General features: G+C 46.6%; 1 protein-coding gene across 6 annotated transcripts in view; it reads right to left on the reverse strand.

Annotated features, from left to right (window-relative positions):
- Positions 1-26,735, reverse strand: part of tweek (transmembrane protein KIAA1109 homolog tweek) — a 647,796-nt gene that overhangs the window by 574,716 nt on the left and 46,345 nt on the right. For all 6 annotated transcript variants that reach the window (XR_008613545.1, XR_008613544.1, XM_050182732.3 and 3 more), the window contains exons 6-9: positions 22,219-22,342; positions 14,171-14,469; positions 9,493-9,663; positions 4,976-5,093 (exon numbers count right to left, since the gene is read on the reverse strand). Coding sequence is in view for 4 of the 6 variants with exons in the window: in XM_050182732.3 (XP_050038689.2) it covers positions 4,976-5,093; positions 9,493-9,663; positions 14,171-14,469; positions 22,219-22,342 (712 nt within the window). In the remaining 2 variants the exon portion in view is untranslated. The remainder of the gene's footprint in view (positions 1-4,975; positions 5,094-9,492; positions 9,664-14,170; positions 14,470-22,218; positions 22,343-26,735) is intronic.

Here is a 26,735-nt window from a genome sequence, read left to right on the forward strand (position 1 = left end):
GACGTGAAAGTTGCAAAGATGATCTAAGACCATGCCAAAGCCACCGTGCAATCATCTCCAACACAATTGCAAAGCTTGATGAGCTGATAAGACAAGAACGGAGGATAAGTATTGATGAACTGGCAGAGTGTGTAAACATCAGTCATGGTTCAGTTCACACCACAATTCATGAACATCTCAGTTATCGGCTCTTGTGTGCGCAATGGATGCCCAAGATTTTGAACCACCACCAGAAGACGGAGAGGTTCAGCGCTGCCTCAACTCATCTGATCCGGTATCTCAAAGAGGGTGACAACTTCTTGTCTCCAATAGTGACCAGAGACGAATAATGGTGCTGCTACTACGAGCCTGAAACAAGACGACAATGGTTACAGTGGAAACATTCGAACTCACCACCCCCAAAGAAAGCAAAGGACGTCATTTCTGCCGGAAAGGTGTTGTTGACTTTTTTTTCGATCATGAGGGGCCATAACTGATCGAATTTCCTTAACCTGGAGAGACTATCAATTGTTTCTGATATTGTGAAGCGCCGGATCGGCTGCATGTCACAATCAAGAACAAACGACGTGGAAAATTGAGTAATGGGGTCATCTTGCTCCGGGACAATGCCCATCCCCACGTTGCTGATGTCATTAACACAAAACTGGCAAAGTTCATGTGAGAAAGGCTGCAACGTCTGCCATACAGCCCATACCTGTCACCTTACGACTTCCACATTTTGGAGCAATTGAAAAAACCGCTCAAGGAAACCAGATTTGTGTCGGACAATAACGTGAAAGACTCTGTTACAGATTTTTTGAAGCAACAACCCAAGCAGTTTTATGAGACAGGAATCACGCGACTCATTAGTCAGTGGAACAAATGTCTAAATCCTCATGGAGACTACTTTTAAATAAAGTACCCATTTGTCAAACATTAGCATTGACTCACTTTCTTTTGACTCTCCCTTGTATATTTTGAAGAACTCCTGGTTTTTATATGTGCTCTCTGTTGCAACTATAATTTTGGTGCAATTACTCACAATACACAACCGGTGACAGCTGCTCCTGCGCGATACATTGGGATGGACAAAGGACCACGTCACTGAGATTTTTCCCTGGCCGTTGAATATGTACAAAAATGTAAACAAGGCTCTTGAATGATATAGTTTAAATTAACTTATGGGGTTTTACGTGCCAAAACCACTTTCTGGTTATGAGACACGCTGTAGTGGAGGACTCCGGAAATTTCGACCACCTGGGGTTCTTTAACATGCATCTAAATCTAAGTACACAGGTCTTTTCGCATTTCGCCGCCATCGAAATGCAGCCGACCTGGCCGGGATTCGATCCCGCGACCTCGTGCTCAGCAGCCCAATACCATAGCCACTGAGCAACCATGGCGGGCGTGACAGTTTCATTAGCATATTTGTCCTCAACTTGTTCATTTCACAGCCTTAACATTTTTCATATGAGCGGCATGCACTGCTTTGCTAGTTTCGAACTGATATAGTTCTAAAGTTCGTGTGATATTTTCTTTGCCTATTAAGTAAACAAAAAACATAGAAGCATTAATATCAGTTATTTCGGGCACAATTTTTTGGACATACGAGTATATTCTTTTATGAAAAAAATACATATTTTGCTTGCCTTGACAGTGCGTAACATTCAAGAATTCGTTTGCAGCATCTTTGGTAATGGCAATGCAATTATTATTCATATATTTGATCCTTCTACGGAGGAGGAGGCCGAGCAGCAATGTGAGCCCCCCCCCGAACGAAATTTCTGGCTACGCCACTGATAGGCACAGTGAAAACTTAGCTGATGGAGGGGTTAAATTGGGCATACCAAATTTGCTCCTGATGATACATTTTGCATGTTGATGATATTTGCTTGATGAGACATTTGCATAAATGAATAAAATTCTGTGATTTTACATGCTGAAACCACGATATGATCAGGAGGCATGTTGTAGTGGAGCACTGCTGATTATTTTGACCACCTCGGGTTTTTTAATGAGCACCTTATGCAGGGTACATAGGCATTCTTGCGTTTTGCCCACATTGAAATGCGGCCGCTGATACCGGGATTTGGTACCACACCGTTGAGGTTAGCAGTGCAACACCAAAGCCACTGCACCACCGTGGTGGGTTATACCATACTTATTCAAAATCTAGGCCAATTGTTTCTTCAAATAATCAAATACCAAACTCTAGGGTCAGCTTAGATTCAAAGTTTTTAAAATGCTCACCAGTTTTTAACTGAAATTGATAAATAGGGTGCATAGCTAGCACCATCTAGAAAGGTCACTATTATAGCTGCTACTAGCTGCGCCAGTAGCTAAGTGAAGTACACAAGTGACGTCGCCATTTTGTTCTGTGTCACATGGGAGCTGGTTGCTAGTTTTTTATGCTGTGGTATTGGCGTGCGGAGTGACGTTACCGCAATGGCACCAAACAAACGATGCCACTATAGTGCAGCTTTGAAACGAAAAGTTGTGCTAGCCACAGAGGCATCGTCAAACGTACAAGCTGGGCGAGACTTCGGCAACGCTGAGAAAAATGTCTTATGTTGGAGGGGGCTACAGTGTGAGGGCACACATCGAAGTGGTGACAGGCTCTTGTGGCCTAGTATTCCCTCTTATGTGTTGCCCAAGCCTCAGCCTGGCAAATGCCGCTTCTTGGGCAATCAGCCGGGCGGGCACTTTGTTGGCAAGCCGGCTATACTGGAGGGCTTTTCCTGTCCTTTCCTCAGCGTCGTCAAGTCTTCTTCCTGCGCCTGGTCCCATTGTGCCGCCAGTCTTGCTGACCATGAGGCCAGCTGTCCCTGCTCCTGCCACTGTGATAGGCTCCTACCTTGGAGGGCCACGAACTTGTGCCTGCCTTGCCTCTTGCTACCTAGGCCGCCGCTCACTGTGGCTGGTGCACCCAGTTAAGTGCTAGCCCCTGGCCAAGGGTGGTTACTCCAGCTGCTGCTGCTATAGCCTGGCTGCCAGTCATCCCGGTCTGCCATTCCAGACAGCACGCAATCCGAGGAGCCCAGCGACTTTTATGGTGGCCACTGTGCCAAAATGGCAGCCACGCCTTGCGCGTTCCTGGCAGCTCCTGTCCGGTGGACCTCAAGCGTTGCAGGCTGACCTATCGTGCTGCCCCACCCAGTCTTTCCTGGGCTGCCGTCCATTCCTGGGGCGTGGAACTTTCATGACCAAGGCTGCCTCCCCCCACCCCACCCCCCTCCTGGCTTCACATCAAGAGAAGTGACACCTCCGCCTCTTCAAACTGCTGTGGCACCTTCTCCTTGACCTGGTTCCGTTGATGGCGACCCCCTTGGACTTTGCCCTGTTGGCTTAGCCCACTTTGGCTGAGTCAACCTTGCCACTTGGCCTCAGTCAGCCTCCTTTGCAGGCTGGCCTCAGTCTTAAGGAGATCGAGGTGCCTTCTTTTAGATCGAGGTGCCTTCCCACGCCTCATCCCCCAGCTCGCGCGTTGTGCTTTGCTCGATCTACGGGAACCATCGCTGTAACGGCAGCATGGTGGACACGGCTAGCTTGCCAGAGATAATTTCCCAGGCAAACCGTGCTTCTGTCTACCCGGCTCGAATCACCATGCGAGCAAGTGTCACTGGGATGCGCCCTGATTGGCCTCTCAGGTGGCGGCCCCCAGGCGCCTTCTCCACCCGAGCTCTCTTCCACTGAGCGCTTCCTCGCCGCGGCAGATGCTCACAGGCCCACAAGTTTGCTACATGGGACCTTTGCTTCCGCGACTCCTCGTTCTCGTACTTGGTGGACTACTTACCGGTTAGCCCTAGCACGGTGGGCACACATACTAGATCGGTCTTGTGGTGAGCCTTTGCCTATAAGTGCCGTGACTGTCGCACTGTGCTGTATCTTGGGTGAATAAACCCGCGCTTGTTCGCGATCTGACTCTGAAGCCTTCTCTGCAACGTGTCCGAGAGTCGACGAACCCTGCCATAGCACCTTTGTGCGTTGCGAAGTGGAGGAACGTCGTGCCCTTTCCTGACCTTCGCTCGTAAGGTAAGCCTTGTGCGAACCCATCTCCATACTTCCTTGCGGCACGCGGAGGGCCTGGGTATGGGTGGTTCGTAAATCTTTTTGCCGAAACAATGTCCGACGCGACGCCAGACGCCGACACCGGATGCCAGCACCGAATTTTCTGCAACACGTGGCCCTTAATGCTATCACGTTAAAACTAACCACCGGGCGCCCATGCAGATGTACGAGTAGTCCCTGAAACGCTAGCATAAAGAAGCTGTGGAATGAAAACCATGAGACTACAGAGCGAAAGAGAATTCAAGAATTCAAAAAGCACTCTGTGTGTATCCACAGAGAGTGGCAACACTTGCCAGGCCACAAAGAGTTGAAAATTCCGCCATTTTTCAAACATACAGACGGCGCCATAAATATACACCATCAACCATTTGGGACTGCTTCGCAGCACTCTATTTTACATCTTTGACCCTCAAAGGGTTGAACATTACCTTTTCAATACCTCATGACTTGACCTCTGACTTACCTGCTGCTGCCTTTAAAAGAGTACTAATGGCATATTTGTGGTTGGATGCCTTGATATATGCCCTAGATAAAATTATGTATTATATGAATGTCCATGGTAAGCTTTTTTACCTCTGCTTGTCATCGATGTAACATTTAAACTCATTTGTATGTGAAGCTGTACTTGTACTTGTACAATTTTTTTTTCTTTTCGAGTGCATTGTACCTTGCTCTTGTCCGCTGTACTCTACATAGAGTGAATCTAAGGGTATCACGGCCCAGTCAGGCAAACTACTGCCTTTAGCCACATTCAATGAGACTGCTGTATATTATCTGTGCTGTGCATCTCAAATGCTCAATAACAAGAAAAAATGACCAGCATTGCGAGAACTACACGAACCTTTGTCTAAGTAAGAAATACACATGCTATGAACAACAGGAGGAAGGTCAGCACCTCAAACAAGCACAAAATTACTCAGCACAATACCTTGAAAGAAGCCCTTGTGTGTGTGCAGCAATGTGAGTGAGCTGCGGCAGCCAGCCAAGCTGCACTGCCAATCTTGATGGCCATTCCAGATAAGTGGGTACTTGCCTTGTACATCAAACTGGACAGTAAGAAAAAGAAAGGCTTAGGAGCATTGCACAATGTTTAAGAAATGGCCCCATATTGATTCAAGCATATTTTACCACTTGACAGTGTGTGTAAAAGTGGCCACTTTTCATCTCAAAAGAAAAACAAACACCACCTTCACAGAAATTTTGATATAGCAACTATAGCTGCTGCTGCTACTGTGACTGTGACACTTCTTCTGAGGTGGCTGTGGTCCTGCCATGCCCGATATTTTATCACCACTCTCAGTGCATTTGGGATCGTTTCGAATTAAGTGCATGGCTACTGTCGCTAAATGAGATGCTACTACATTCTGCAATTTCCCTTTGTTTCACTGAATCACATGTGAACCCACGGCCCAGCAACACAAACACAAAACTAATAACTATTGACCAACACAGAGAATGAAAATTCTTCCACAGTGTTTACATATATTTCACACACTACTAAAGGCACTGGACCATGTAAATAAAGTAGACCAAAAAAGTTTAGTGCTATTTTATTTCTGAACAACTAAGTGACTGCTGACGGCAGAGTTGGTGAAGGAACCATAGAAATAAGTGAGAGTGTTCAAATAGTGCATGTCTAGAAATGGTGCTAGTTACTAGCTTGCTTGTTCCTTTGGAAACCTGGCGAAACTTCCGTTGAACTCTTTGCCACTGATGCAGCGCTTTCTCAAAGTGAAGCCACGGCATGTTGTTGTGATACACCACTAAGCCAGATGCCTCTCTGCGGCTTAGAAATCAAAAATCGAAACTGTAACCCATATATGATCAGGCTCGATTGCCAAGGAAAGGGTGCGTTTAGGAAATGAGGAATATTCACAGAAGCATTATGGCACATTCACAAACATGAACTATTGTTTCAATCGTCCCTAGATGCGAGCTTCCAAGTCTACATCTTTAAGCATTCTGCAATAGGGGTGAGCTTTTGGCTAGCTTAGAGACGTCTGTAGTGCGTAGAACAAAGGATAGTACGTGTGTCTGTGCCCTTGTTTATATTGCACTTTTTCCTCTATTAACATTAAGCATTCAGACGCATTCTTACATTTATGCACTTACATTGCGATGCAATGCAATGAGCTAGCATGAAGGAAGAAGATAGTAGTGTGCCGCAGGCAATACCAATCCAAGCCAGAGGCATGGTGAACTGCCTGCTGTATTATAAGCTGGACCTTCATTAGGTCGATTCAAGGACCAATCGCAAGAAAACCACCAAGATAATGCCTGAACTTTGCTAGCAAACATCTCTAATTTCATTCACTATATGTGAAGAGGGCAAATGGGTCAGGAATAGCTACTTTTATGGCCTGAAGTGAGCAGACTTGGTGCCGCCATGCCGAGCAATGATGTAGTTTCTGAAAAACAAAAGTTGTGGGGATGCTCGACTCTCACGCGTCCCCTGATGCTGTTATCCCGCATGGCTCTTACATCTCCTGTAATCTGGCTTGTCCATGTCCGGTGTGGTTGCAGCATAGTACGAGAGATGGCACGAGTGTTGCACTACTAACGCCACCTAACTGCGGAGTTACTCGGGCACAAAAGGGAGTAGGCTCTTCCTCTTTGGCTTGAGGTTTGTGGGGGTTCCACTCTGCGTGCGGCTAGGGCTGAAGGCGAGCTCCGGATCTAGCCCCACGCAGTCGCTTCGTGGTACTCCCAACCCGTAGCGCGGAAATCGCGGCTACGCCGGGTTCGGACGAATAAGGCAACCAGCGGTGTCAACGGTAACAACGTTTATTGCTATTAGCAATCGCGAACACTCGCAGAGGGACGTCCTCTCCGTAATAGTAATAAATAGTCTCGCCTCGTTGCCCGGGATAGTCAGGCAACGTGGTCACTCACGGGTAGCAGCAGGTACTCCAGTCCGGCAGTCCAAGGGGTCGCGTCCCAAGAGACAGAGCGTCTCCCCCGGTCGCGCTGTTTTGTCCCTTTTTAGCTGGGCGAGGGGAATGTCCTCCTCGCCCGTCAGCTGCCTGCCCGCGAGTCGCGGAGGAAGGGCGCGTGCGCGTCGCGAGAGCGAGGGAGAATCGGGAGAGGGCATAGTGTGCCTCTCCCCCGTCTATGCCGGCTCTCGACGCGACGGCGCGGGGGAAGATGGGCGCGTGTGCTCCCCACAGGTTCGAAGCACGCCGTAGGATTTGCGAGTCGTGGCCTCTGAGTCTGGCATCCCACAGAAGGTCGCTCTCTAGCCTACATAGCCAGTGCATCTTGCAACGGGTAGCTGGCCTACGCTACTGGGGCGTCACACAGAGGCGAAGCGGGCCCACGCAGTCATCCGAGCTTACTTGGCGAGGGTTGCTTCTTCAGTGAAGAGTACGAAGTCAATAGGATGAGTAACGGAACAGGAGGTTTATTTACATTGGAAAGGCAATCTTATTTACATAGAAAAAGGGGTACTTGTACTGGCCAGAGACCGGAGTGCAGTACATCATTCTCGTAGCATGAGCTACAGGTCAGTGGCTACATCTTTCTGGCAAGCACATATCAGAGCACACTCGCTCACCAAAGGTGTTGACATGCAAAACCCCTCTGTCCTCCCTAGATCCTTAGGCCAGGGAAATCAATGGTCACACCACCTTCCAATCGCAGCGCTCATGGTCGCCTCGAGGGTGAGAGTGCGCACAATCACTCCGGCACTTTTGTTCACAGAAAGCCCTCAGAGAAATACCCCCAGGCGCACATGGCTCACTGTTCCAGAGAATGAAGGGGTTGCTCTCATAGACGGGGTGTCACACTAGACTTCATTTGCACGTCTTGGCTCCTGGTATGGCCCAGTAGCACCCGCAAAGAGGCGCATAACGCACTTTCACAGGAGTTCCTTGGTTTCAGCGTCGTGGTTGGCGACCAAATGCCATCCATAAACTCTGTAACCGTCAAACGTCTCTCGCCTTGGTGTTGCCGCTGGTCTGTGCAACATAGTGTGAGCCTCACTATTGCCTCCTTTACTTAATGCCTGCGGAATAGCTCAAGCTCCCTGCACAACGGGCCTGCCCTCAGTTGTGAACAAGCATTGCCAGGTGGCGTTTGGGACCGCTGGTTGTCTGGCTAAAGAATAGCTGTCACCTGTAATGCCTGCAAACATAAGCTGAGCTATGATTGAGGCTAATTGCCTTCGAGATTGGCATGCACACGTGGTGAAGATTTCGGAAGCCCTGCAAGGTAATGCCCAGTGGTTCCACCAGTCACATTTGGCACTCGTGACCGACAATAGTAAAGAGGAGGAAAGGGAAAGGGCTTGACAGCTGGTTTTTCATTCAAGCGAAATGCATCTAGTAAAAGAGGCAATGGCCTCACGAAGCGATTTATCACAGTAGGGCAGGAGAGGCCGGAAGGTCGCTTTCACTGCTGGCCGATCGTAATAATGCATGGTCATCTTCCAACCTGCTTTGCCGGACCGTCTCAAGAAAGGCTTTGGAACGGCACACCAGGAGGGACAAACACGATTGTTCCAACGCACCACAGTTCACGTGACCGTACACGTGAACAATTAGGCATTAATGTCCAGCATGGGGAAACATATTCGCTTGCTATCCTGTCACGGTGACTCAAACTTCCTCGATTCGTCAGTCAGCACCCATTGGCATGTTCTATTGGTTGTGATTTGGCTAGCTGGCACTGGTGTATGGAAGGTACAATAAATGCCTTTTTGATTGTTTGCAGTACTGTGTTGTCATTCCTTTGTCCCAAGAGCAGATTTGGAGACCCCACAATGTCTGCAGGAGACCTAGCCCAAAACTAAATTCAGCGACGGCCATCGTGTTGCTGTTCTAGAACTCAACTCAACCACACTCAAGAGACTGCAAACTGACTAATTCGGACTTAGTGGGGAGGGCTAAGCATTAGAATTATATACAAATTAAAATTATAAAGAAATGTTTAGTGCATCAGCATGCCTTTATTTAATGATGAAATTTGTTAAACTTGTTTGTTTACTGCACAAAATTTGTGGAATTTCATTATGTCACATGTGAATGATGCACTCTAAGAACCTGCTGGGAGAGCTGACATGAAACTTACAAAGAATATTGAGGCCCTCATGATTTTGTTCATAGCACAGCAGTGGCAGACTTGAACAGACACATTTTCTATTTTAGTGTCAACGAGCCAGCCAGCAATGATCATTTCTCAGGATATTACATGAAAGTCTTAGTTGAGCCACCTTCCACCTTACTTGCCGACAGCTTTCACTATGTTTGTCACATTGTGCACCTCGCATTTATTCAAAACTGCTAGCTGCAGCCACCATCTCGACCACAGCTGAAGCGTCTCTTCAGGGTCACAAAGACTGTCAGCTACGGTTCCCTTATAAATAATGAAAGTGACTGCCACTTGCGGTATTTAAATATTGTAGCAAAGTTGTATAAGGTGGTTCTACGATAGACGTGCAACACTTACACCAAGAATCTCGCTCTCCAGTAAATTTCTGAAAGGCAGACTGGTTGAGGCTTCCAAGTGAAAAAGCTGACCAGTCACTCGAGTAGTGTAGCCTTCCTCAATCACTTGCCAAGGCAGGGTCAGCTCCAAGTACGAGCCTTGCTTTACCGTCATGTGCACAGCATTGGTCTCCTGCAGCGTTGTCATCAAATGAAGACATGCCTCAAGCAGGTAAGGCAAATTGCGAATGAAAGGCTGTTATATAGAGTACACCAAAATAAAAAACTAGTATTTCAAAATTTGAAAAGGCTGTAGTGCGAAAAGACATGGACAGAGACGAGACGACAAGGACAAGCACTGATGTCGTCTCGTCTTGCTGAAGTTGTCTCCGTCTATGTCTTTTTCGCGCTGCCACCTTTTCAAATATGTAGCAACACACCCAATTCACCACATTAATCTAGTATTTCATTTGAGGAGAGAAGTAGGTCCGTATGCAGGAGTTTGATATACCTTTCTGTTAAATTTTGGTGCATACATCCGCTTATGTGCACCAGTGCTGATTCCCTGCATGTGAAGCACAAAAGCAAGAGTGGAACAGCTAAGAAGCAGGTGCACTGCTGCAGGCACCCACTCTGAAGAACCAGCAGGTGCACTGCTAACATACTTGGGACTTATTCTCAGACAGTCACTATCAGAGATATCGCTTTCAGTGCTCACTGTGGCTGGTTGAGCAGAACCGCTTGCATTGTCTAATATGCAGTGTACTACGTGACGCTAAAGTGGTCATAGTCTGAGAATACCACCCCTGGTTACACACACACCACCTTGGAGCCTCTCCTTCTCAGGTGGGCACTGCCACTGAACAGGCACCTGTCAAAGTGCACTGCATCAGTCAACCGCCACAGGGATGTCAAAGCCCTAATCAACCTTGCTTTCATTCTTAGACAGGTATAAGCAATGACCAGGTAATGTAAAGTGCTCAGCGATTGAAATGCAATACTTGGATAGCCTGGCTGCCAGCATTTGGATAGCATGGCTGCCAGTACCACGGAGCGGTACTGGAGACAACGTGCTGATGCATTTTTGTATACCAGAAACGCAATAGTCTTTGTGATCCATTGTGACTGCATTTGGCTTATCAACGATCAACCCAGCAATAGCTGGTGGCGCAAAAAGCGCCGGCTGCCATGTGCTAAGAGTACGCTTCAATCACTGAGAACTGCACAACATACAGCATAATGAGCAAGTGTAAAAAACAACACCCATGATCAAAATGGACAATCCCTCACTCTGCATCGTTGTGTCACCCCCTCAAGAGCACTTGATAAAGTGCAGGGCACAACACTCACACCTACTTTCAACCAAGTGTCTTCAGACTGTGCAGGAATAGATAATTAAACTACACCTTGTTGGTCGGGAGCTAAATTCATATTAAGGAAACAAAAAATGCAGAATGCAAAACGGAGGAAGAAAGTGCCAGAACCATAAGACCTGCAGTGCTTCCTTATCGTCATAAGATCTCCCATAACCTCAAGAAGGTTGCAGGCCGGTATGGGGTACCCATTGCCTATTCTGTCCACGTCAAACTGGTTTGACTGTGCTAGAGAACTACTCGCGAGGAGACTGGTTAGCAACGCTGTGGTAAGAAACATGGCACAACTTACGGAAAATGTACCCCAGGGGTGGTCTACGAAATTCCCCTTACGTGCGGCAAGTCCTACATTGGACAGACCAAGCGCTACATAAATGAACGAGCCAAAGAACATGACCTAAATCTTATGAAAGATGGCGCAGCACATTTACCAGCGCACTGCAACGCCTACATGTGTTAACCATATTTTCAGGAGATCAAAACTTGCAGTAGAAGCAGAAATCAGGCAGCATGTGAGCTAATGGTAGCTTACTATATAAAAAAGAAAGGTTCAAGCTGTATTAGCGCTTTGTCTGTTATGCTTTAAAATCAGAGACAAGACTGATCGACTGCTGGATATCATAGGTTTGTGAATAGCCTACGCATGCATATATATGTATATATATTCCTGGATCAGATCATTGGCTTGTTGGTGATATTGTTACGGGGAGAAAAGACACTTGACAATATATTTACAAGACATATACAACGGGCAGAAGACAGGCATACAAAATGGAGCTTGTGCGCACAAATATCGGGGATCGTCATCTTGGTCAGTCCTCTCATCATCGTTCGCTCCTGCAGCACCTCGTAGCATGACCCTCGGCGGCAAAGGCGCTGTCCCGGCACTTGGTAGGTTTGAGTGATATTGCTTCAGTCGAGCGACCTGAACACTATTAGAGGAGGATTGCGGTGTGGAGGTATCGAGAGGTTGTAACTCATTGGTCGCGCCTATCACTTGACGCAAGATGCGATATGGGCCTGAGCAGGGTGAAATCAGCTTCTCACAAAGACCACCTGGCCGTGCTGGTTTCCAAAGAAGCACGATGTCACCAAGGTTAAAGTGGGCATCGCGGTGACGGGTGTCATATATGCGTCGTTGCTTTTCTTGGGAAGTGGTCAGATGCAGGCGTGCAATCTCACGTGCCTCTGTAGCTCTAGATATGGCACTGATTATGTTGATGGTTTATTGTATTCACACACCCCCAAAATGTTATCTGGACTTTTAATTTTAAGAAGTGGCTGAGTGTGACCAGATGATACAGCTTTCAAGAGTGTCGCAGTTAGAAACTTTTTCTGCCTATACCACATTATTATATCAGCAGCCTTACTTGACAGCTTTTTCATTAATCCCCTTTTCATGCACACACAAGCTCTCGAGGTACCACAAGCAAGTGGCAAACATGCGCAGCTACATTAGTTACAAGCTGAGAATTCAGTTGAAAACAAACCTTAAAGGGATCCTGAAATGATTTTTTACAAACATACCGAGTTGTTATGGTAGGTCCTTCTTATGATTAAGTGACACATTTAAGGACTCCACATAAAGTGCATAATTTACACTCAAACCTCATTATAACGAAATGGGATATAATAACATAACAGATATAATGAAGTAAATGAAGTTCCCCTTGAAATATTAATAGAGGTCCGTGTATTTAACACCCTTGTTTTAACACACTGAAATTGTCCTGCATTGAATATAACGAACTAGATTCGACCCCAAAACCAAAAAATGGATGCAGTTCCACTCAACGTGAGAGGTGTCAGAAGTGTGGAGCAGTGATTCGCCAGTGTTTCCCTTGTGTTATTATTGTGAGTGCCTTGTGTTTATCTTCTGTTTATTTGTATCTTGCTTTTCTATTTATGTGTTTTTATTCTTATAATTTTTCTGTGTTTAGCTTTTCTTTTCCTGTGTTTTGCTTTTCTTCTTCTTGTGTTTAATGTGTGGGCTTGACTGAAAAGATCATTTTCTTTATGTTTTTAAGGCCCCTGTGCAAGGAAGAAGTGGTCAATTCATTGTTGCACGCACTTCCGGGTACGTGCAACCAAGTCCACCTGTATTTCTACCAGTTTTGTGTTGTCTCTGTATGCCGATGCAAGGATTGCAAAGGCTCCAGTCAGATCCGCATGCAAAGGCTCCGGAGCATACAGCAGATCATTATCACCCATGTTAATGTCGCAGTTTGACGGTGGGAGAACTTGCTCAATTGTTTCACCATCGATCAGTTCGGTACACGACAACACCACGCTGTCGTCGTCTGCAATGTCTTCAAATGTAACGGTGGCAGAAATCGGCACACCGCAGCCTAACTCGTTGTGGTAGGCAGCTGTTCAAGCTTTTCAGTTACGTAGCCGGGCGCAATCGGACTGCAAGGGCACCGTTGGTGTCATTTGACGCAGACTGTCGATAACTTCACAAGACTCCTTGGAGCGAGCAGAGTGCTTTCTGGAATGCACACTAAACAAACAAAAAGCACAGACTGGCAGGATGCTGTTTGGAAGGCAAATTCAACAAACAAAAGTGGGCCGTGTGCAATGGTGGTAGAATGCGTAATGTGATGATCGTAATTTCGATACGACCTTACAATTCAGGCAAATCCTCCAAGATGGACATTTACAGCTAAATCTCTGAGGCGCAGTGCTGCGACTAAGGCAAGACTTCAGGGATTATTATTTGGCGTGTAATCTCTAAGGCCATCCTTGATGTCTCGTGTATCTCTGAGGCCATACTAGATGTCTCTTCGAGGTTGCCAGAGGAGATAATGGCGGCAGAGTCGGCGTACGCTACAGCCACGGACGGAGTCTGGATAATCAAGTGTAGTGTTGGCGGCTGTCCAATATCGGTCATCCTTACACATTAAGTCTATGGGGCCATTGGCAGTGCCACGAAGCTGTCCGAATTACCGAGCATGTCCGGATTATCGGTGTCCGATTTATCAGTCAGCGACTGTACATTGAAACCTTGTTACTATGAACACCACTTTAATCAACTTTTCAGATTATCTAACTTTTCAGAAATCGCCAGCTAACTTCTTATGGTTTCAATACAAAAATATTTCAGTACTATGAACTTCAGCATACCGAACTTTTCAGAATAACAAATGGTATTCAGTTTCCTTGTCATGTTAATTTTTGAGGGTTTAAAGGGCGACTCCCTATGTAACAAACTACTGCTATAATCACCACTTCTCATGGAACTATGATTCTAAATTGGTTCAACAAGACAAATGACGCAACAGCAAGCAAGCATTTGTGATGCACACACACACACACAAACAAACAAACCTTTTCCTTGGAGAACAGTAGATCCAAGGTAGCATCAGCTGTGGTGCTGAGGCGCAGATCAAATGACTGTGCACACCGCCTCTCACCCACTTGAGGCTGAGGCGTGGGCTTTAAAGGCTGGTAGTCTTGTGGGAAGAAGAACTGCATCAGCTTGTCCCGCTGACGGTCTGCCCATGGGCCATAGCTGAAACTGGTGCCTCGTCCACACTTGGCATCCAGGCCCCATGTTGGAGCACTGCGCCGTTCCACCAGGTCGCCATTAGCTAGCTGCACCACTTCCTGCTCAGCTGGAACCAATCCTGGAGAAGCACAGGATGCAGTCACTACACCTCGTGCCACATTTCCAAGAAATGGAAGGAGCCAGAAAACCCATTTCTTAAATTCCCATCCCACAATTTCAACTAGGTGATCAGATTACTGCCCAGCAATGCTGCATCTTTATAGAAAAAGTTTTATGAGTCTGTGTGCAGAGATTTTCACCTATACTAAGGAGAGGCCCTTGGCAACATGCACTAATATTGGAAGCTGAGACACTCGGCAAGTAAATTTGGCTGTTTCTGAAGGTCACGTATGGAGGGCTCATCTGGCAATTGTCTTTGGATTGCATTTCAGATTCCTTCATCGAAACTTGGGCAAGGCAAGATGGCACTATGCTTTTGCTTACATATACAGCCGAACCAGACTGCAGTCGAACCCAGCTATATCGAACTCGCAAAAAAACGCCTATCAGTTCGATATCGACGCGTGTATTCTATGCAGACGACAACGAAGATACGGACATTAACGGACTTCATCTAGTGGGGCAGTGAGATTCGGCAAGCACGAAGAAGACGTGTCTCTGGCCTGTTTGTTTTTGAACAAGTTGTCCTGCGGTTCTTGAAGAATGTCTCCCTGTCTACTGTCCGCATTGTACTGCGATACTGGTGGAGGTGCTGGATACTGACCGTGCTTGATGCTCCGGAGTCCTGGGAGTCATTCATCTAGCCCGGACACGTTATCATCAGTTACGACATCCCGTGCATCGCTTTAATTATCGACTGCTAGGCCTTGCCCCAGAGTTGTCCCCTCTTGACCAACCTCTCTCTAGGAGCTCCACACATCTCGCAATGGCCGAAACCAGCCCACCGCAAGCACCCCAAAGCAGCCAGTTTTCCAGTCCACAGCAAGTAGCCGTTCTTCATCCTCTGGTTCCTGATCGCTGTTGCGGTGCAGTCGTCGAAGACATTGAAGACTAGCCTGACAAGTACGAATGTGTCGCACAGATTAATCAGTGGACTGAGCAGCAAAAGCTCTCCCACATCAATTTCACCCTCGACGACAGTGGCCGAACTTGGCATGAGAACCACAAAGCTAGCCTAACAACATGGAATGACTTTCGTCAGAAAATCACGGATACTTTTGCGACTGCCCACCGACGCCACCGTGCCCAGCAGGTGATGGAGCTACGGGTACAACAACCTAATGAGTCGGTCACAATGTTCGCCGAGGACATGGCCCGCCTCTTTCATCAAGCCGACCCGAACATGACTGAAGAAAGAAAGTTGCACTACCTCATGCGAGCTGTAAAAGAGCAGTTGTTCGCGGGGCTTGTGCGGAATCCACCAGGCACCGTCGCTGACTTTATCAAAGAGGCTACAGCTATTGAGCGGGCCCTTCATCAGAGATGCAGGCAGTACGATCGACTGTTTACGAGCGCCACAATCAATGCCGCCACAGTGACTGGCGAGTATCAGAACCCCTTGCGGGAATTGATCAGAGAACTTGTCAGAGAGGAAATTCAAAAGATTCGGACACCAACAGTGGATAGACCTATAGCGTCATTCGTAGAAGTGGTGCTTGACGAATTCAGGCAAGCGTTATTGGCAGCCGATCTTCAAGATCAGCAGCGTCCCATGACTTGCACAGCCGCTGTCCGACGTCCACCACCCGTTACATCCACACTGCCATACCACCAGGCTCCGACAGTCACTCCTTGGTCGCCAAAGCAAGAGGAGGCTTCAAGGCACGCACCCATTATGCAGCTACAGTCATACCACCAGCCGCCGTTCACAGCGCCTTGGTCAACACCGCAACACGACACCACGGGACAGCCGCAATTTCGAAGAACCGACGGATGACGCACCGTTGATAGGCGCCCACTTTGCTTTCACTGCGGAGGCGCCGGCCACATTTCGCGTCATTGCTGTCATCACGACACATCATTTCGACCTTTTTATACGTGGTCCTAGGTCGACGTGCATATGATGACTCCATGCTACGCCGCAACGAAACTGCTTTTCAGGGACCTCCAACAGTGCACCCGAATGACGAATCCGTGCCGCATGTTCAGTACGATTTTGGCCGACGGTCGCGCTCTCCAACCCCCTTCACGTGAGATGCCTTCCCCTGCTGGACATACTTTTGCTGACCTCTGAGGGCGAAGGTCGCCCAGCCCTAGCTGGGGAAACTGAAGGCGGCGACCTCTCGGATTAAGGTTGCAGGCCCACCGCGAGACAATAAAAAGCCCCCAACACTCGCGCCGCAGAATGATGTGAAGCCGATAAACCCTGACACCGAAGAAATTGTGAGTGCTGACATTGATGTTTTGGTGGACGGACAGTTGGTGACAGCATTAGTCGACACTGGTGCCGACTTCTCTATAAAGAGCCAGGAACTCGTCCTCCGCCTCAAGAAAGTAAAGACGCCATGGACGGGACCTCACATAAGGATGGCAGGTGGGCAATTACTGATGCCTACTGGAAGATGTACTGCTAGAATTAGCATCCGGGATTCTTCTTTCGTGGGATTCTTCTTTCTTGATAACGCAAGACGTATCAAGATATTTCAAGACGAATCAACATAACAATATTTCGTTATGTTGATGATTACCTGATTTTCTGCAATAGGAAAGAATTTGATTCCGCTGCTACCTCAGTAAGTGAGCAATTTAAACTTTATGGAGGAGGATTAAAGTTTACCAAGGAATTTCCTCAAAGACGCGTAATTCAGTTTCTAGACATTTCCTTGGTCTTCGAATAAAATCATGATTGTTGGCAGTACTCCCCAAGATCTTCGAGGCCGTTGTTAAACTTTCAATCCAAGCATTCCAAAGTAGTAAAAAACGGAATTGCCATGTCGTGCCTTAAGTCTTCTCTCACCAGATCCTGCATGCACAATATGAGCACCAGTTTTAATGCACAAGTCCAGAGCCAATTAGAAGCAGGTTATACTAGCATAGCAGTGGACACTGTGGTGAACGCCTAAAGTCGGTTTCGAGGGGGACGGACGTGATTACAGAAAGCAGTAATAGCACAAATAGAGTAGTGGCTATTCTGTACATTCATTCAGTATCACACAGGCTTAAAAAAGTTGCAAGTAGATATGATATTAATGTTGCTTTCACTGCTCCCAATAAGCTCAGCACTGGATTAAGGAGGGGGCTAAGGGGGCTGCAGCCCAGGGCCTCACCTCGGACAGCAGGAGAAGGGGGCCCATTTATTCTAACCTGCTTAGTATATGGAACCATGGGCAACGGAACTTCGAGCAACATGTATGAAGCGAGAAAACCAGAACGAGCAGATGGGGCCCCCCGCCTAATGTAACAGCATGCATTTAGCCTGATCATTTCGGGAGAGCTTGTCGAGCTGCAAAAAACAGGAATCCCCCGCGACCCCGGCGGGGCCCTCTTTCTTACAAAGCGAGGTGCGTTTGCTTGGAAGAGTTTTCGTGGGTTCCTGTCAGTCCGTCTGTCCAGTACTGTCTGGAGAGGAGGGGCAAGGGAGAAACGCCTAAAACATGTAATGTGGAATGAGGACCTAAGTCTCCCTTGCCCCTCGTAACCACCACACCACCCTCCACCTCTCAAATAGTTCCACCGCTGTCCTTCTCATAGAAAGGATGTGCTGCAGTACCCAACAGTGCCTCTCATTCGACTTTTCTTTACCGTGATGGTAATTTGGGTGAGGGAGGATGAGTCCGATAGCAGATGATGATGAGTCTGATGGCAGAGTCTAGGCAGGAAAGGAAAGATGACGTTACATGTGCTTTTGTCCGCGTGCCATGGGGCATGGAATGTTCACTGTTCAGGCTAGGATTGTGGAAGAGTGAAGGGGGAAGTTGGAGAGCTGGACACAAAGGCCTGTCTCCAGGGCCCATTCCTGCCTAGTGGCTGTGCACCCTCGTGCGCGCTCGACGTAAAAAGTAGGTCAGACTGGCCGCTGCACTTTCCAGAAAGAAGTAGAAAAAGATGACTCAGAGGCGACGGAGGGCATGTAACTTCGCCCACGCTAGGAGTCGCCCTCTCCGCTTCGTTCTCGCGCTCGGTGTCGATGGGGTGAAAGAAAAATCGAGAGCCTCCCAGAACAGACGATTGCTCCTAGCCAATAGGAAGACAAGACCGGAACGGAAGAAAGAGTGAGTTTGTACAAAGGTGGAGGGAATTTGTACAAGGAACTCTATGCGTATGTGAACGCCTGCTTTGGTGCTAGTAACAAACAGACGCAGAGCGCATCTATAAAAGGAGGTTGATCGCGGGCTGCGATTCAGCCCCCAGCCGCCGGTTAAGCTTGCATAGGCGCGCCCACTGAGGAGTTCCACTACTCTCGGCCAGCCACGGACCATCCAGGAAGCGTGCACCAGTCATCGGGATGGCCACCATTGGACACTTGCGGTCACATCGGACTGACGAAGTGCCCAGTGAACAATTAGCATCCATTCATGCGAAAATGTTCGGTCGGAAGCATCAAAGTGGTGTGTCTAAACGAAACGCGAAGTTAGAAAGAGAAGAGTGTGAAAAGAAGCTACCAAAGATGACAAAGTACCTACTGAATGCAGCTTTTGCGGAGCAGTATGATCGCTCTACCCAGAGTCCGTGTCAAACTCCCAATAATACCAATTGCGCTTCTATGGAGGACTTGCCAACTCCATCACCACAGTTTCCTGGCAAGAAGCAAGGTTTGACTCATCTTCTTGGTTATCTGGATGCTGTGAAAACGGTGCCAACTTTGGTCGTCCATATTTCTGAGCAACCGACACCAACCGAGCCATGTCCTGTTCCTGATTCAGCAATGTCTATGCTACTCAACCGGGCTCCTGTCAAAGAGCTCCATGTGTCCGGTCCGCCATGCCCGATTTCTACTACTGCTGGTCAACAGGCGCTAAACCTCCCTGATGAGCCTCCTTCTACTGACAAGCACCAGGAAACAACACTCCAAGAACTGACTCACTTCTTTCCTGTTAGTTTGACTTCAAATAATCATGTTCCCGCCCACAAAGTGTGCCTCGAGAGGACGAATGAGACGGCATCTCGTTGTGGCAACAGAAAAGTACAGACACCGAGCAGCAAGAGGTACATTGCGAGATTCTCCGAAGTGACCCTACTAAGAGGCCGAACGTTATTACTGACAGCTTTCGGAGTGTATGCCTTGAGACAGGGCCATTGTATTTTCAAAATCGTGCAGAAAATTTTTTGTCTTCCGAAAGGCAATACAAAACTCAGAAACGCTATATGTCACCTCATCTTTTCGTGCGAAAGGCTGTAAAGGGGGAGGCGTATGAGTGACACTGGTTAATGTACTTGGAGCCCAAAGGTTCCGTTTACTGTTTGATGTGCAAACTATCTTCGATTTCAAGCAACCCCGGTGCTTTCACCACGCACGGCTTTTGTGATTGGAAAAGAGCAGAAAAAAAGGTTTGCGCACATGAAAATAGCGTCGAGCACCGGAACTACGTTGCAGCATGCCTCGCCCGCTCTAACTCGAGCAGCACAATTGACAAGGAGCTGGTTAAGCATCTTGTCACAGACCGCTTACTGGACAGAGGTGTTGAAGTGCGTAGTCATTGTAGTTAAGCTTCTAGCTGAGCGCAACCTAGCGTTTAGGGACAATGAGGAGATTTTTGGTTCACCGAGAAATGGCAATTATATGGGAGTGCTTGAGGCCATTGCCAAGTTTGATCTCTTTCTAGAGGAGCACATCAAACGCTACGGGAACAAAAGAAAAAGTCACCCATCGTATCTGTCAAAAACCATTTGTGATGAATTTATCGAGCATACGGCAAAGGCTGTCAAGGAACGTCTCGTTGACGAAGTGAAACGCGCAAAATACTTCTCTTTAATTGTTGATTCGACTCCAGACCTTACTCACATTGATCAGCTGTTAGTTGTTTTATGATACTATTTAAATGGGAAAGTGTACGAATACTTTCTTGGATTTGTTCCAATTTAATCACATACCAGCTTGTATCTTTTTGGCACCGTGATGTCCCTCTTGACGACCAATGGCATCTCAATTGATGATTGTAGGGGCCAAGCTTATCATAATGCGAGTAATATGTCAGGAAAATACAAAGGACTGCAAGCTCAAATCAAACACCTGAACAAATTGGCAGTCTACGTCTCGTGTGCTGGTCATTCACTGAACTTAGTTGGCGCGTGTAGCGTTGACAGTTGCCTTGAGGCAGTCAAATTTTTCACTGTAATTCAGAGACTGTATGTGTTCTTTGCTGTCTCACCTAAGCGATGGAGGTATCTTTTGGACAGCATGGGCGAAACTGGCCAGCAGCTTGTTCTGAAAAGTCTCTCTGAGACCAGGTGGTCAAGACACACTGAATCATGCAAGGCCATGCTGAAAAATTTCAATGCAGTCTTGTGTTGCCTTGAAGCTATATCAAAGAACGAGGAAGAAAATGGTGACACTAGGAATGAAGCACACTCTCTCTTCAAGAAAATGACAAAGCTAGAGACTGCATTCATGGCGATTTTCTGGAGTGAAATCTTGGAGCGCTTTGACAAAACGAGCGAAGCACTTCAGAAACCAGGCCTAGACATTTCAACTGCTGTAGACCTGCTGAGCTCTCTAGAAGGCTTTGTTAATTCTTTGCGACCTCTCTTTGATACCTTCGAAGAGAGAGCACACACGCTAAGTACCAATCAATGTTATCAGGACGAGGGCAAATGCATTGTTTTGAGTAAGCACCCGAACGGAAAAGGCGATAGTGCGCTACAAGGTAGAAAAAAGTTTATCGTAGAGGCCTACAATGTTGTATTTGACAGTCTAGGCTCTGCTTTGCGAGTGCGAGAGGCTGCCTATACGGAACTCTACAAAAGGTTCGGATTCTTAAAATTGCTGACAGAAGTTGGGAGCATTTCGCGAAATGCAAAGGTTGTGGGTTCGGTTCCCACCTGCGGCAAGTTGTTTTTTCATCCACTTTAATTTCCATTATTTATCGTTTCTTCATTTCATTTCATTTATTAAACACAAGTAATTTCCCCTATGTTGTCCTTGGTGTCAGTGTTTGTTGGCTTCTCATGATATGACTAATAAAAAATCGGGACCCTCGGTTAACCCCCTCTCTTCTCGTTATTACACAACGAGGGTGTCGAATCCGGCAACATTGATGCCTTCAGGTAGCATGTGTGGGTTTATTGACCAGTTGCCTTCACCCAAAAAGATCCCGTTCTCGTGACGCCTGCGGCAAGAAGGACGTTCCACGTCCGCCGCCAAGGTATGTGAGTGATGGCGCTGGCTAACACTCCCAGGGTTCTACTAGAACACATGAATACCCAAGAAAGTGGATGGGGAAACAGCGCCGCGGTAGCTCAATTGGTAGAGCGTCGCAAGCGAAATGCGAAGGTTGTGGGTTCGGTTCCCACCTGCGGCAAGTTGTTTTTTCATCCACTTTAATTTCCATTATTTATCGTTTCTTCATTTCATTTCATTTATTAAACACAAGTAATTTCCCCTATGTTGTCCTTGGTGTCAGTGTTTGTTGGCTTCTCATGATATGACCCCCATAGAGAGGAATACATCTGAGTCCTTCAAGACAGTGATACAACAATACATGCGGAGAGGGGCACTTTTACTCTACTTCTACAATGGATGCATCGCTAGGCAACTAAGTGGACTTCCTTTAATGCTTGGTTTCCTTGCACAAAATTTTGTAGCATTAAAGTTTGTATCAAATTTTCTTATATTCGATCTGATATGCGGATTTTCTGAATTTGATTCAATAACCCATTCAACAGCCCTACATAAAGGCCATTCTAGCTGATGAAAGTCAAGCACACCTACCTGCTTCATCTTGATAGTAGAACAGATGAACCCTGTTTGACTGGAGCACAACAAAGCCTTCACCCATGAAGCGTGGTGGTTCATCAGGTACACCTATGTACTTTGGGCTGGGAGCCAACATAACCTAAAGACAAGAAAATTTTCATGTGAAAGAAAAAACTGACACTTTGATAATCCACAATAATCAGCCAGTAGCAAACATGCTGCATGCAAAATTTCTGCTCCAATGAAAGCAGAGAAAGTTACAATTAGAGGTGTGCAAATACTCGTATCTCAGTAAATCGAACAATGAATGTCTACATAATTCAATTCGCAAATCGAATATCTACTATTCGATTCTTGAATTATTCAGTATATTCGGTGTAAAGACCCTTGCAGTGTCCCATGTGGCATGCTCTGCAGAGGGCCTCGTTCTCCATACCACACAAGCGAGTGCCTCGTGGTATGCAAGGGGTCTAGCTAGTAATTCATTAAAACTTCTTTCTGGGCGAGTTGGTGCATACTTGACATGAAAACTGTTTACAGCGCAAACACATGCAACCACAAAGTATAAGGGACAGGACACAAGCGCTTGTGTCCTGTCCCTTATACTTTGTGGTTGCATGTGTTTGCGCTGTAAACAGTTTTCATGTCAAATCTAGCTAGTAACATGGCCAAGCAACAAATCCACTTAAGTGCAAGCACACACAGAAAAACAGGACACAGCAAAGCAACTAATAAGATGCAAGGGGGTAAGTTTCAGTTAGCTGAGTGCACCATGGCACAGCAGCCAAGCCGAACATGCGAATTGTACGTCGTTGTTTGAGGAACACCTCTCCCACTAAGGCCACATCGCCAGTACGAAGTATGAATGCGGGACACGCCAACAACACATGATGGGCCAAGCGCACACTGCTAGGCCTGACAGAACTGCATCATCAGAACTGCATATTAGGCCTGACAGAACTGCACGACCAGAGGATATGGTACACAGTTTCCAAATGGCTGACCGTGAATATGCGCAAGCTTGAACTGGACTGGATTAGCTCAGTGACAATTTAGCTCATTTAGCTTTTGGAATGATAGGAAATGTGACGAAACTCTTCACATAATTAAATGGCAACTGCCACTTGACATTCACCATAACTACTCTTCGCCATAGCCTCCGAGACTGCACAATGCGGCACGTCCTAGAGCAGCTTCTCTCATTTATGGCATGGATGTAGCAGCGTTAACAGACTGTAGCAGGTTGTAACAATAGTAGCAGCATTCCCACCACTGCATGTGCAGCACCATGATTTTATGACATAAATTTACAAGCATTAAATTCTGTGAAAAATAATCTGATATTCAATCTGATACACGAGTGTTTTCTTACAGCAAAGCTGTTAAGGGCTAGTTTCCACAGGTTCATGTCCATGTGTACACACAAAATCCCGAAGATGTTACAATGCCGGGCTGACCCACGGTGGAGGTGAAGCAGGCGTTTAGCACTCCCCATAAATGGGCCGATCCGGAAGATAGTGCAATACCGGACCGACCCGCAGCAGAGGTGAAGCAGGCGTTAGGCACTCCCCATGCGTGGCCTGATCCCGAAGATAGTGCAATACTGTGTGACGCGCAAGGGCCACAGCTAGCGAGCCCAAGACCCGCGATGAGGAGCCACGGTTCTCGGAGGCCAAGCGGGGGATCAACAGTAGTTGACTGAGCAGAGAAGAGGTGGCGCGAGTGCGGGGAAGACAGCGGCAGGAGTGAGTGAGTGTGCGGGGAGGAGAGGGGAGAATGGGGGGACTCGGAGGGTGGTTGTGTGGTGTGCATGGTTGGCTTGCGGAAATAAAGGACAAGTTCGGGATGAACGTGTGGTCGTCGAGCACGACAACCGGGCTGACCCGCGACCGACCCGCGGCCCAAACAGGGTCTGTGAATCCGGGCCTGCTTTTACTTCACATGTTCCAGCTAACACATCAGTAAACTTGCCCACCACCAGCACATCCAGCAAATATCGCGCTCTAACACCGACAACCTATCAATTGTATTCATGAATATCAGAAGTATCCTTAATAAGTGAACTGATTTGTCGTCCAATGCCAATTCCTGTTCAGCAGGCATCATCCTCACTGAAACATGGCTGTTGGCTAAAATATAAGATAGCAAAATCTTCGACTGCGAGAAAGCCTATACTATTTATAGGTATGACCGTGACATTCACTCCGGAGGGGGCGTATCGGTTGCTGTCAGTGACTCACTTGTGTCTTCACCTGTTGCTATTGCGTCCCCTCTGGAATTAGTTTGTGTATGCGTTCAAGCTGGCTATCGAGAATTTCTGTTCAGCGCATGCTATCGGCCTCCCACTGCATCTATGTCGTTTTGTAATGAATTACATGACGCACTTAACAGCGTAACCATTCGATTCCCCAGCCTGCCATTGTTTCTCTTGGGTGATTTTAATTACCCTGCCATTATGTGGAGCAACCCGGCTACTGCTCCTAAACATAATTATTCTGAGTGCATTAAATTTCTAAGCCTCTGTAGTGATTTTAAACTAACCCATATTGTTCTTCAACCAACTAGAACCACTGTATCAGTCTCCAACATTCTTGATCTTGTTTTGACCAACATGCCTGACATAGCTAGCCCTCTCACTTACCTCCCTGGTATAAGTGATCATTCCTTGATCCACTTTACAAATCAAAGTTAGGACCTTATCCGACAAAAAGCATAAAATGTTTCGTGATTACGGTCGAGCAGACGTAACATCAATAATAGCCGAAATGCAATCGTGCCTCCTTGATCTTGTGTGCGATTTCTCTAGGCCCACAGTTGAGGAAAACTGGTGCCTCTATAAAGATAAACTGGGTTCTTTAGTGCAGCGCTTCACACCACAGCGAAAGATCATTTCTAACCCACGGTTGCCCTGGTTTACTGCTGCTCTAAAACGGCTTTCAAACAAATAGAAACGTCTTTTTTGTCATGCTAAGCGAACCAATAACCCTGATCATTGGGCTGCCTATTTCCAAGTAAACATGCAGTACAATAACAGCATCAAGCATGCCAAGGATTTGTTTTTCAACACTACTTTACCGAAAATGTTGCAAACTAACCCGCGCAAGTTCTGGAACATTGTCAGTGGCTCGGAGAATCGTCCTATCCAACTTGCACGTGTTGATAATAATTTAGTCCCTCCTGCACAGTGCTGCTCAGTGTTTAACGATGCGTTTGTTTCTTTTCTTTCTGTAAAACCACATGTTTCTTTTCCATGTGTTTACGACCATAATTTGCCTCCTATGCATCCCATAATCGTTGATTCTGTAGGCGTTGGTAAACTCATTAGTAATATTAAAAATTTCACCTTTGTCCGGCTGTGATTCAATTACGTCAAAAATATTGAAAATAACTGAACTGTACTCCTCTGTTATCTTGTCTTACATTTTTGCTCTATCTTTAGAGTGTTCCACAATTCCCAATGATTGGAGGATAGGGAAGGTGATTCCTGTCCATAAGGCAGGTGATGTACATCTTCCCGATAATTACGAACCCATATCGCTTACAAGCATCCCATGTAAGCTTCTTGAGCACATCATTTATTCTCATTTCATCAAATTTCTAGAGGAAAATTCTTTTTTCACTAACTCCCAGCATGGTTTCAGGAATATGCTTTCCTGTGAAACACAGCTACTATCTTTTACTAATGATCTCTTTATAAATAACGACATCAGCTTTGACACTGATTGCATATTCTTGGATTTTGCTAAAGCTTTACATGGGGTGGCGCATGACTTACTTCTTTTTAAATTAAGCAAACTTAACTTAGACACCAAGGTATTCCGCTGGATTAAAGATTTTCTTTCTGACAGCACCCAATTTGTGACTGCTCACAACTGTTCATCTACTCCTTCGCCTGTCTCATCCGGTATCCCACAAGGTTCAGTGTTGGGACCCTTACTCTTTCTTATTTACATTAGTGACCTCCCTGACTGCATCACATTTTCATCAATATTATAAACTTTTTGCCGACGATTGCGTTCTCTATAAAAAACTTGCACAACCCTCTGATCAGCATGACCTTCAAGAAGATCTTAACCACTTGTCCTCATGGTACAATAAATGGATGATGCGGCTCAACATCAAGCAGTGTAAAAGCATGCGAATATCTCCACGGGGCCACACTATTAGCATCGAGTATTTTCTTGATGGCATCCAACTAGATCCTGTGACATTATACAGGTACCTCGGCATCCACATCAGTTCTGATCTTTCTTGGCGCATACATGTTAACTATGTTACTAACAATGCAAACCACATGCTGGAATACTTCCTACACAATTTTACATGAGCACCATCATCTGTAAAACTACATCTATATAAAACTCTAGTTCGCCCTAAATTAGATTACGCATGCGCTATCTGGGAAGCCAAAAACACTACACATTCAGAAATTATTGAATCCACCCAGAATCATGCAGCACTTTTCATTCTATCAAATTACTCTCAGCGTGCCAGCGTATCATCACTGAAAGCAACATTTGCCATACCTGAAC

Source organism: Dermacentor andersoni, chromosome 4 (genome assembly GCF_023375885.2).
Source record: "Dermacentor andersoni chromosome 4, qqDerAnde1_hic_scaffold, whole genome shotgun sequence".
Lineage (NCBI taxonomy): Eukaryota > Metazoa > Arthropoda > Arachnida > Ixodida > Ixodidae > Dermacentor > Dermacentor andersoni.